We start from the raw sequence: 12,964 nt of genomic DNA, 5'->3' as shown, positions 1-12,964 counted from the left end.
GTGCCAACGTTGCCCATTTCGGAAAGACATTAAGGTTGAATCACTCATTCTCGTGTAGTTACTGGCCAGTTGCTAATATATTCCTTGAGATCAACAAAACAACATCATGACACAAGGTACGTTATGTAAAATAATACATGCACGGCAGAACAAGGATCATTTCCTGTTTTTATTTGAGGAACAGAATGCAACAATATTAAAGGTCACAGGAGTATTATAAATGCTGCAACAAGAACACACCCAACTCACACCCAATTTTCTGAGAAGCTGTGGGTGTCAGAGCCAGGTGAGTGAACAGGTGAAGCGAGTTGGACTGACGAATTAAGAAGCAGGATTTGGAATGACATGATAGATAATGAAACTGGCAGACAGAATGAAAACTAATAAAAGGAAGGTGCGGAGCTAAACATTCTTTGGATAGCAGGGTTGTCAAAGTGCCCATCATTATTTCCAATACAGGAGACAGAACTGCAAATAATGATCTTTACTCAGAGTTCCAGAAGGAACAAAACAGGGAGAAATAGATAAACACAATATCGAACGCTGGAGGGCTTGGCCTGGAAAACACAAGACAATCTGGCAGAGGACAAATGCAAGTGAAGAGACCTAAATAGTGAGGGACTAATGAGGGAATGGGTTGCAGGTGAGACGGGCATGAGGGGCAGGTGAAGGGAATGAGGGACTGTCTAGGTAGGAGTGATCAGAGGCAGGTAAGTAAACAGATGAAGGGAGTTTGGACTGACAACGTGGGAAGCAGGATCTGGAATGACATGATGAGTGAAACAGGCAGACAGAATAAAAACAACTAATAAAAGGAAGGTGTGGAGTTAAACTGTTACACAATCCACCCTCAAAGGGGCAGCTCCTGACGTCCCAAAACAATCGTCACGCCGGGTGGGCGGAGGGGATCTGGAAGAGGACTGTTACTCCTCAGACATCTCCTCCTCTCTGACTCTGATGCTGCTGAAGAAAGGGAGGGAACAGAGTCTGGCTTGGTAGCCCCCGTGGGCACATAGCCTTTGGAGGGCTGGTCAGGGTGGCTGCGGTGACACTCTTTCATGAGAGGGGGATCGAGGATATGTCGTGCCGGGACCCAGCATCTCTCCTCTGGGCCTGAGCCCTCCAAGTCAACAAAGTACTGTAGCCCTCTCCCACGACGACCAGGATGCTGGAGTCTCGGAGACCAAACACCGTAGAGCCGTCTCCATCTCTTGGTTCTTGCGCTCAGTCTGGCCATTGGACTGTGGGTGGAATCCAGATGACGGACTGGCTGTGGCCCCGATTAATGTGGTGGAAGCAGGCTGGAACGTGGCATGTTTCCAGGGAGGTGTTGAAGATGTCGGTGAACACCGGAGACAGCTGGTCAGCACAATGCTTCAGGGTGGAGGGGGAGACGGAGTCCGGGCCTGCTGCTTTTCGGGGGTTCTGCTTTTTAAACAGCCTGTTGACGTCTCTCTCCAGGATGGCGAGGGTCGTCGCTGGGGAGGTGGAGGGTGCTAAAGAGGTGTGAGCCCCTGATGGGCTGGGGGAGGGTGGGCTGATGGTCTGTGGCTTGTTGATGGAGCTGTGGGGGATGGCCTCAGGACTGCTCCATTGTCTTTCAAATCGGCAGCAGAACTTATTGAGGTCGTCTGCCAGAAGCACGTTGTTCATGGTGTGGGGTGATTTGGGCCTGTGGCTGGTGATCTGCCTGAGCCCTCTCCAGACAGAAGCAGAGTCGTTTGCTGAGAGCTGTTGTTGCAGTTTCTCAGAGTACAGTCGTTTAGCATCTCTCACCGCCTTGCTAAACCTGTATTTTGACTCCGTGTACAGGACCTTGTCCCCACTCCTGAATGCCTGGTCCTTCTGCAGTCTTAGCTTCCTGAGCTGTCATGCCCTTTGTCCCGTTCTTATCACGTGTGTTTTGTGTTTGTTATAATTATGGCATAATGCAAGTATGATTGAAATGTATTGATTTTGGGAGGCGTAGTGAGAATGGGAGTTTCTACTAGAGATCTTATAAACAGCTGTTTTAACCAGAAGCAAACATGTTATCTTAATGTGAAGAACTGTATGTGAAGTATGCTAGTGGAGTAGCATTGTTTTTGTAAGATTAGGCCGCCTCCTGTATGGGTAAGCCAATAGCATGCAGTGAAACAATGATTGGCTCTAAGATTAGTGAGTGTTGCATGTATAAACCGGATGGTTGTGAGGTACGCACATTTGTCCATTTGTGTGAATATGATAGACAGTCAACGGATTTGCATTTTGCTGCTCATCGACCTGTGGACTGATTGAAGCGTGAGCGTGCCCTGCTGGCAAAGATACATATGTTTTGTGATCCCAATTCTTTATTAAATACCTTTTTATATTATAATTTTTCTGAATCTGGAACTTGTTCAGCACTGGGAGCTCAGATCTCTTTTGAACCTAACATCTGCCATCAGCACACAGCTTTTAGTAGCCTATATTTTATTATGATGTGAAGCCCTACTACCTACAGCACAGTCTCTAGACGGTTAACTGGTTACAGTCGACAAAAAACGTATTGGAATTTCATAAGGATTAATAATTCTTTATTTTGTTATTGTTGCAGCTCTGAGAAAAGAACAACATGGCTCGTTTAACAATCTTGGCTGGTAAGTTACATTCTTGTATGTTAATTCCTTCGAATGCAATTATCTTGTTCACATTTTTAAAATAATTAAATGTTCTTTTTTAAAGGATTGTCTCTTTTGTTGTGTCTCCAGATGGGTATGCATTCATTATTTAATTATAAATGGTCATTTTCTTCTTAACCCCTATGACCTGACATAGAGACTCAACTCTAATAATTGTGCCCCTTTCCAAAAGTGTCTTCCACCAAACTGGTGTGCTACTTCACAAACTGGTCCCAGCATACAACAGGTGCTGGCAGATATCTGCCTGCCAATTTAGATCCCAATCTCTGCACTCACCTGATCTACGCCTTTTCAATAATCAACTCTTCTAACGAGCTGGTGACCAGTGACCCGAATGATTACGTTTTCTACAAATCCTTCAATGCACTGAAGAATATGTGAGTTGTTCCAGCCTGCAGTCAATCTGCCATCATATCTTCTGTTACAACTAATCTCATATGCATTCGAGAGGAAGTTGCATGTTTTAGTGTGTCTGGTTAACTGGTGTCAACAAATTGTTTATGTAGCTGTAATACTTAACGCTCTCAGGTTTAATGATAATAATAATGAAGCTTATTTTTATAACACATATCAAAACATGCAGCAAAGTGTTTCACATACAATTAACAAAGGATGCAGCTACACACACATGTCTACAGGCACGTGCACTGACATGTTGGGGGGCAGGTGATCAAACAAACAAAAAAGGGCACCCATCGGCAAAATGATTTATCTATTGATCACTGTAACTTGAAGTTAGCAAGTAATTGGTTGCTACGCAACACCTGAAACACATTGTGTTGTGAGAAGACATGAGAGCTAAACAAAATGACATGTTTTCTATTCTTTATTTTCATTTACAAAATGATAGGAGTGAAAAATGCCATATAATAAACGTGCGAGGAGGAGGAGGGAGGGGCTTACAGCTGCGAGGGCTTGTCAGCGCCGCGGAGCAAGTCGGGGCGAAATTCTCACAAGAACTCGAATAAATGCCCCGTCAGATATCAAAACACTGCTCTCGTCTACTTTCCAGGCGAGGCGCAGGTGATCCTATTCCATTTTCCATGTAAGGAGATTGTAAAATCTAATTTCACTATCTACGGTGGTGAAATTTTAACCAAGTAGATAAAGAAAGACGTTACAAGAAAACAACAACTGATGCCACACACAAATAAATGGGTTTTGAGGAGAAACGGCATGAGTAAATTAATAACATTTATAGAAAAATAAGGAAAAAATGCAATGCACTCGGATAAGATCTTTTGAGTGACAATTTGCATTCAGGTCTTTTACTTGTAGAATATTCTTACATTGTGGGACTGCTACTTCTACAAGGGAAGTAAATTGTTTAACTTCTCCCTTCACAAATTCATTGTTTATCCTGCACAGAAACCCCCAGCTGAAGACTCTGCTGGCTGTTGGGGGGGCGGCCTTTGGAGTAAAACAGTGAGTCCACAAGGTTTCAACCCGCAAGGCGGTTGATTACAGTATATCATATAACAATGAGATTATCTTCAACAGTGTAAATAAAACTTTTTTTCACCTAATTATAGATTTTCCATCATGGTTTCATCATCTTCCAACCGTGAGAGATTCATCCAGTCTTCAATCATATTCTTGAGACTGCATGGCTTTGACGGGCTGGACCTGGACTGGGAGTATCCTGGTGCAAAAGGAAGCCCACCTGAGGACAAGCATAGGTTCACACTGCTCTGCCAGGTCAGTTTGTAAAATGTACACCTCCCTTTGTCCCGATCAGAAGTCAGTGCGTTTACATGATGGTATAATTCGAATGTTGCTTTAGTTGGACTATGCTATCTTTTGGGGGATCTGCTATTATCCCAATATACATGGCAGTGAGGAATTCGAATCATTGCCCGAAAGCATGTCATATCCGATACGATAGGTGGCGCTGTTTTCATTATAACTCGTGGTGATACAGCCATTTCCGCTTGACCTCTTCACCACTACCAACAACAACAACAACATCAACATTTCGAGAAAGATGGCGAACAGAGAGCAAGGCGAAGCTACATCCCTCTACTATTCTTGCATGATGTTAATAGGAGTACAGCGAATGCAAATGGCGCTATTGGCGTTGTTTGTTTGTTTTCTGCCGGCCGGGCTCCCGGCAGTGACAACTTATCGTCTCTTTCGACTTCCGGGTCACGACATGGGAGGGAGGGGGGAGGAGGGCGGCGGGATCTCAAGCATGCGCAAAGACGCAAAGTCCAGTTCCTAATCCAATTCAACTTTACATGCCGCGATAGTCGAATTATCAACCGGATCGGATCGAGTTATCCAGGGGTGTTAATCGGATCGTAGTCGGACCGCACATAGTCGAACAAAGGTGTTTACATGAAACGGATAATTCGATTTCAGTCCGACTAAGCCAGTTATTCGAATGCATGTAAACACGGTCAGTGACATAATCCTGCACCAACACCGCATCCTCGTTTGAGATGAAAAAGCAATGTGATTATCAATATTATCCCAAAATTAGCCTAAACTATTTCCCCATGCATTCAGGAACTACTCGCTGCCTTCGAAAAAGAAGCAGCTCAGACCAGCAAACCACGATTGCTGCTTACAGCTGCAGTGGCTGCAGGGAAGGTGAACATCGACAATGGTTATGAGATTGCTGAAATCTCGAAGTGAGTTCATGTGACGTCGCCATTTAGCTTTAAAGTTGATTTAAAGAAAAGTGATATTTTCTATTTTGTGATATCATGCTTGTCTAACAGATCCCTAGACTTTATAAATGTCATGACCTACGACTTCCACGGAGCATGGCACCCGTTCACGGGTCACAACAGCCCTCTGTACCGCAACTCTTTTGATCAGGGCAACAACATCTACGGCAACGTGGTGAGTACAATTCTCAACACAATGCTGTTGTGATCCTCAGCACCCAACACGATGAGTCCCTAACAGGTCTTGTTTTTAAAGACACAAGGAGTGTATGAATGCATCGCCCCTTCCAAGAAGAATCCCTTATGCCCTCTCCTGCAATTATTTTCACTTTCATTTTAATTTAGCTATGTTTGGGCTGTTTCTGCACACCACCTTTATAAAACCATAGTAACGAGGGGTTAGATCATAAGCATGCATTCAATCGTAAGCTGTTAAAATGTAAAAAATGGTGAGTCAAAAAAGCCAAGCAGACGATCTTTGTTGTAAGCGACTCTGTAGTTGGCTTTCACCTGCTGGTGAGCACCTTAATCCTCGTTGAGACGAAGAGGAGGGGACAACGTTGAATGGTGTGTTAACAAACCTAAAAAAAAATGTCATATTTTCTTCTCAAAGAACTTTACTTTAAAATATTGGAGAGACCAAGGTGTTCCTGTTGAAAAGCTCATAATGGGATTTGCTACATATGGACGCGCATTTCGCACATCATCAGCGGCTAACGGCGTTGGGGCACCAACCAGCGGAGCAGCCTCTGCTGGCCCCTACACCCGTGAGGCTGGGTTTTGGTCTTACTATGAGGTCAGTTAAGGATCAACACAAGATCAACCATAATACACAATATAATAAATCAATCAAATGAACTCAAAAATCTTAAAGATGTTCTAATCTATTTTCTTCCATTTGTGTACAGATTTGTACTTTCCTTAAAGGAGCCAGCCTCCACTGGATTGATGAACAAAGTGTTCCCTATGCCGTAAAAGGAAATGAGTGGGTTGGGTTTGATAACATGCAAAGCTTTGCAATCAAGGTAATTAGTAACATATCATCCTCCACATCTATGTTTATGGAGTTAATATGATCAAGGTAAAAATAGTAATATAACTATCACTACTTGCCAGCTAACAGTATCTGTGCCTCCTAAATTAGAAGATGCACTAGTTATAGCTCATCATAATGAAGCTGCACAGGCAGCCCAAATAATGTGCAATACCCTAGGTTGAGCAGAACGTTATGCTTTGGAAAACACAACCTCAGGTATTCACAAGCACATTCACCACTCAGTTGGCTCAGTGCAATTTACATGATAGGTTGAACTAATGAGCAGAGCTGGATGACCCTCTGATACTCGCATATAGAACAAAAAGATATTAGAAACACTTAATCAAATTATTATGTCAATGGATTTAATTGTATTCATTTGACCTGAAAAAAATATACTTTTTAAAAAATATGTTGCTATGTTAAATAACCGTATACGGCACATTTTCTAACAATAAATATAGCTCAATTACGAACTTCTCCCAATTGGGCGTGGACCCAAATGCTAACCTTGTTGTTTCGTATATATGTTTGGGGATTCTTGGATGTGATCAAAACTCTTGCTGTTTATATGTATTAAAAACAACATAACTTGCATTTTTAACTAAAGCAGTTTTTCTAATTTACATCCCATATAGGCACAATATGTGAAAGATAACAAATTTGGGGGAGCCTTCGTCTGGTCTCTGGACCTAGATGATTTTAATGGACAGTTCTGTGACCAGGGAAACTATCCCCTCATTAGTCATCTGCGCTCTCTGCTGGGTTTAGGTGAGTCAGACCTCAACGCTAAACAGCACGTACATGTTTCATCATCTTTACTGAACAAATAAAATCTTCCATAATCTATTAAATATGTATTATATATATATTTGTAATCTTTATAGATACTCCAACTCCACCTCCTGTAACTACACCTCCATCAGCATGTGAAAACATTCATTCTTTGGCAATAAACCTGTTTCTGATTCTGATTCTGATTCTGATGTTTCATCATCTTCACTGAACAAATAAAATCTTCCGTAATGTATTGAATTTGTATTATAATTAAAAAAAAATCTTTATCGGTCCTCCACCTCCTGTAACCACACCTCCAACAGCAGTTACCACAACTCCTCCACCAGCAGTTACCACAACTCCTCCACCAACAGTTACCACAAATTACTCAGACACCAACATAACTATCAGAGCACCAACTACCAGGATGATTTTAATGAACAGTTCTGTGGCCAGGGAAGCTATCCCCTCATTAGTTATCTGCGCTCTCTGCTGGATTCAGGTGAGTCAGACCTCACCGCTGCACAGCACGTACATGTTTCATCATCTTTACTGAACAAATAAAATCTTCCATAATCTATTAAATATGTATTATATATATATTTGTAATCTTTATAGATACTCCAACTCCACCTCCTGTAACTACACCTCCATCAGCAGTTACACACATCCCCCAGGCAACAGCACAACTATCAGAGCTCCAACAACTACCTGGGCTCCAAAAACTACCATTGCCAAAAGAACAACCGTGGGTGTCTCTGGAAAGGATTTCTGTTCTGGGAAGGCTGACGGCCTCTACGTAAATGACATGAACCCCAGCTCCTTCTATCAGTGTTTTCGCGGAAACACATACCTCCAGCTGTGTTCCGGTAGTCTTGTTTTCAGTAAAAGCTGCAACTGCTGCTACTGGGCTTAGATAAATGTCTTCTTCGTGAAACAAAACTGACTTATTTCTAAAATATTTAATTTGATTACATTTGTGGTGTCTGGCGAATGATTACGTGCAGAATTAGGCTTTTGAGGTGCTTTATTTAATACACTTTCATTACTTGTTTGGACCACAACTTATGTCCTGCTAGCTTCTGCAGCTTTATAGAATGAAGTTGAATCCCCAGTTATATAGAATTAAAATTAAACTGTCCTAATAGTGTTTGTACCACTTTATATCTTATAAAGCTTTACCAAGAAATCATTCAGACGGGTTTTGTGATTTTTTTCTTTTACAAGTTCATATTCTATATAGCTTCGAGTCGGATAAGTATTTTGAGAGCAACCAGGTACAAAATATAGTTATTATCTCTTTATTTAAACCTATCACGATTTGGATATTTCCCATCAACAGAGGAAAGTATTCAGTGCTTTTTTCTTGACATAACAAGAGATAAAGATGAACTAGTTCAGTGTTAATGAACCATTAAATTGAAATGCAAATAATAGAGATGTCGCTAGTTATTTATTGTAATTTGAATTAGCTCATTCACACTCTCGCTCACTGGATACAGTTTCTAACAAAATATCTAGCTGTTATTCCCTTTCATTTGCCTCAAGCAAAGCTAAATGTAAGCAGCTAACAATCATTAACTACTGACAGACACATTCTGTAACTACTTGGACTTACAAGTTCACGACGTGCATCATTTACTTTGAGTTAAACTCCTGGCTGTCGTTGACGAGAGACATTACTTGGCAGAGTGAGAAAGCCAGCGCAGCAGCCTCCCCTGCTGCCACCAAGTTGTATATCAGCAACAGCTTCAGGTGTCATTATCTTGGGTCTCATTTTGAAGTCCTTCCGTGTTTATCAATCAGCGTTCTTGTCTGTACTTCTCTGTACTTGTGTTCTCGTGGACACGTAAAACAGCATCAGTCTCGGTGGCTACACACGTGCAGTGTTGCCAGGTCCGCGGTTTTCCCGCGGAATTGGGCTACTTTTGAAGTGTTGCCGCGGGTTGAATTTTTTGTCCGCTGGTTCGGGTAGACCTATTTTGCATGCAAATTACATGAATATCTTTAAATAAAAATCCATATTTTAAATGAAATAATTTATTCATACCCAAATCCTACCAAACTAACTCCAGATCAGAACGTACACACATGGACATGGACTTTAAAAGCAGTGTATATGGTTTGGCACGGGCATATTTTGAGTTCTGATATTGGGCTGGTTTTTGGGCTGGTTTTATTGGCCATTGGGCTGGTTTTGTCACACAGACCTGGCAACCCTGCACACGTGACATCAGGCATATCCAGGCCAGTGTGGAGATGTATGTGCATGTTGGGCTTATTGCCATGATATGTCATGTTATAGACGTTTACGAAGTCTCAAAACAATGTATATATATATATATATATATATACTGTATATATACAGTATGTTTCTAGCTTTGTTGTAAAGATACACACACACTGGTATTCCTGACTGACTATGATGAGGCCTTACGCTTTCTCTCAGAGATTTGAAGAAATTCTGCAGTCCAGCAAGCTTCTTTTTTTTCCCATGTAGAACGAAAGAATTCAGAGGAATTGATCTTCGACTCCAACCTCATCTGAGACCAGCCTGTTGAGGAAATCAACTACCACACCAAACAACTGACCTGTCGCCAACAGTCTGGAACTGGAACAGACATGCCCAACCTGTCACTAATTCCCACCTTTAGTCCTCCTGAAGTCCACAATTAGCTCTTTGGTTTTCATGGTGTTGAGAGCCAGGTTGTTGTTGGCACACCACTCTGCCAGGTGCTGAACCTCTTCCCTGTAGGCCGACTCATCGTTGATGCTGATGAGGCCAATCACCGTAGTGTCGTCTGCAAACTTTACAATGGTATTAGAACCATGTACAGCTGTGCAGTCGTAGGTGAAGAGGGAGTAGAAGAGAGGGCTCAGCACGCAGCCCTGTGGGACACCAGTGTTCAGGATGAGGGTTGAGGAGGTGTTGTTGTCTAACCTTACAGAATCCAGTTACTGAGGGAGGTGTTGATGCCCAGATCACTGAGTGTTGTGATCAGTTTGGAGGGGATTATGGTGTTAAATGCAGAGCTGTAGTCTATGAACAGCAGTTTCACGTACACTCAAAGAAATGACTCATTGGATGAACTCAATTAAATTGTTGGCAGGTTTTCCATCCAATAATTATATGCAACTCCAACTCAAATTTAGCACATCAGTGCAATACAATGTAATTAAGTTAGTCCAACTCATTTGTATCAAATACATCTAAAATAAAATAACGATATTCATTAAATTAAATTAATTTGTGTTTGTCCAACTCAAAATATAAACTAACTAACTAAGAAAATATGCAAACTCCACACAGAAGGAAAGCCCCGACTTGGAATTGAACCCACAGACCTTTGGCTTTGAGGCGACAGTGATAGCCACTACACCACCGTACAGCCCTGAAAGTGTCTTCACCTTGTAAACAACTGATTTTCAGCTGGCGCATGCGCAAAGGGTAGTCCTCAATGAAACACATTTATTTTGAGTTGATATGCACACCATCTAACCTAAATAAATCTAATAAATGAAAGAATTCATACATTTTGTGTTCCACCCATGAAATATAAATATCTATTTTTGTAATTGATTTATTTAAATGTATCAAACAATATTTAAATGTGTCACCTCGAAGAAGGGCTTGAATCGTTTTTTTTAGTGTAGGTGGTACTGTTGTCCAGGTGGGAAAGGGCGAAGTGTAGTGCCGTGGAGATGGCATTCTCCGTGCTCCTATTCTGGCGGTAGGCGAATTGGAGGGGGTCCAGTGTGGGTGGTAGACATATTTTGATATAAGCCAGGACCAGCCTCTCGAAGAACTTAATGATGTTTGGAGTGAGTGCAACAGGGAAAGTTATTAAGGCTTTTTTATTCGCTGCCTTGGAGTGCTTTTGCACGATGGAGGTGGTTTTGAATCACGCGGGGACAGCTGCTTGGGCCAGTGACAGGTTGAATGTGTCGGTCAGGACTTCAGTCAGCTGCCAGTTAGGATCAGGCCAATTGTTTGCCTGCCCCTCGCCAATGATATTGTCTCATATTTGACAAGTATTTCTATTTTTCTGGTCACTTAGTGTTGATTGAGTTTTACATAAATAATTGCAAGCAACTGACAGTTCGCAATTTAAAATTATGTTATGATGTTATCTGAAGTATAAACATATAGTATGTGTGTTTGGGTTTGGTGTTAGCTTGTAATCATTTATATATAATTGTACAGTGTTTTATCAAGGTCACTGTAAAGGGGAGGATTTCATTGCCAATCTAGGAAGTATGTGTTATACACTTAATTAGATTGGGCAAAGCAGTGTGTAACAAGTTCAAAACTAATCAGATTGTTTGAACAGTGTGTGTGCCATATGGTTAAAAAAACAAAGTTCATAGATTATTTAATTTTTTTTAGTTCAATCTGCAAAAGATCGTAGTGTTTCCGCTATTTGTGTGTAGTATATTGCCAAAATGAGCCATGTCAAAACCATAAAAAGATGAGTAGTAGAGACTGGCCAGAAGTGATGTAAACCACGAACCAAGGGAACTCACTTCTCTTTACATGGTACTTGATTATCTCTATAGATATGTGTTCATGTTAATTGTTAAACTTCTTCCATTGCTGCACTGTCTTGTGACACCTACAGTACTCAGCTTTCTGTCATCAGCAGCACCCCAACCCCAATGAGGTTGAAAAAACTAAGTCTAAATAGCGCTCATAGTGACCGCGATTAGGTATTACAAAGAAGTACCATTGAATGTGGTCGTAAATTAGATCACAGAAATACCACAGAATGTATTAATCAATTAAATTGGATGAAGAGCACAGAATGTATTATGCAACTATAACAAGTGAATAACCATAAATGTACCAGGAGTATAGAGTATATCAAATATATATATATCATTTTTTTTTTGTGTTACGCGAGAGGCTGGGAGCCACGGGAAGTAGAACTCATAAGCAGACAGCTGAGACTGAGTTCGTACTGTTACGCAAGAGCCAACATTTAGAGACAAACTGACAGAACAAGGGGTTGACACAGACTAAATACACAGCGGAACGAGGCACAGGTGGAAACAATGAGGGCAGGGTCTGCAATCACACAGGAGGGTGGCACACAAGGAGAGAGGAGTCTGAAACGAGAGACAAGGTGAGTGACAGCCAACACAACAGAAACAGACAATGAACACAGAACTACCCAGAAGGTCTGGGTGTAATAGTACCCCCCCTCTCAAGGGGCGTATTCTAGGCATCTAGATCAACAAGGGTGGGTGGAGTGGAGCTGAAGGAGGGACCAATGCCGCAGAAGCAGTCCGGGGGGTGGGCCTGAGGACAACCATCAGGCAGAAGGACACGCTCCGGGGGGGCGGGCTAGAGGACAGGAACAGGGAGCTGGGGGACCGGGCTCAGGAGGAGGGGGCTCTGGGGGACCGGGTCAGGCAACAAGACACGGGGAGCTGGAGGTGACCGGGACGGCAAAGGGGCACAGGGAACTGGAGCACGACGGGACGGAGATGGGAAATGAGAAACTGGGAGCGGGACAGGGAGAGCCGGAACCGGCTGGGACAACGCCGGAACACTGAACCAGGACACGACAACCTGGAGCCGGCCGGGTCTGCGAAGGGGCACTGGGAACCAGGACAGGGACAGAATAGGAGGAGCTTGAGCGGGACAGAGACGGAGCATGGGGAACTGGGACCGGCTGGGACGGAGACGGAGCACGCGAAACTGGGGCCGGCCGGGACGGCGACAGGATCCTGGGAGCAGGAGCCGGCGACGGCACACCGTGAGCACGGGTCGGCCTGGGCGCCGACAGTACCCTGGGAGCAGGAGCCGGCAAAGGAAC

At 42.8% G+C, this 12,964-nt stretch overlaps 1 protein-coding gene across 4 annotated transcripts; it reads left to right on the top strand.

Moving 5' to 3' along the window:
- Positions 1–2,220: 2,220 nt before the first annotated feature.
- LOC130199538 (acidic mammalian chitinase-like) lies at positions 2,221–8,337 on the top strand. Of its 4 annotated transcripts, XM_056423125.1 has the most exons (13): positions 2,221–2,280; positions 2,576–2,618; positions 2,704–2,733; positions 2,833–3,037; positions 4,029–4,085; positions 4,193–4,358; positions 5,169–5,293; positions 5,384–5,507; positions 5,946–6,128; positions 6,241–6,357; positions 7,007–7,139; positions 7,469–7,647; positions 7,764–8,337. In XM_056423125.1, exons 2-13 carry the CDS (start codon positions 2,594–2,596, stop codon positions 7,785–7,787), a joined length of 1,368 nt encoding a protein of 455 aa, XP_056279100.1. In that variant the 5' UTR covers positions 2,221–2,280; positions 2,576–2,593; the 3' UTR covers positions 7,788–8,337. The 4 variants fall into 4 exon arrangements, 3 of the variants coding, with proteins under 3 accessions (XP_056279100.1, XP_056279103.1, XP_056279102.1); XM_056423128.1 differs by lacking the exons at positions 7,469–7,647; positions 7,764–8,337 and adding an exon at positions 7,256–7,403 and having other exon boundaries at positions 2,222–2,280; XM_056423127.1 differs by having other exon boundaries at positions 2,242–2,618.
- Positions 8,338–12,964: the final 4,627 nt, after the last annotated feature.

This window comes from Pseudoliparis swirei, chromosome 9 (assembly GCF_029220125.1).
Source record: "Pseudoliparis swirei isolate HS2019 ecotype Mariana Trench chromosome 9, NWPU_hadal_v1, whole genome shotgun sequence".
Lineage (NCBI taxonomy): Eukaryota > Metazoa > Chordata > Actinopteri > Perciformes > Liparidae > Pseudoliparis > Pseudoliparis swirei.
This window is presented reverse-complemented; position numbering and strand designations above follow the sequence as displayed.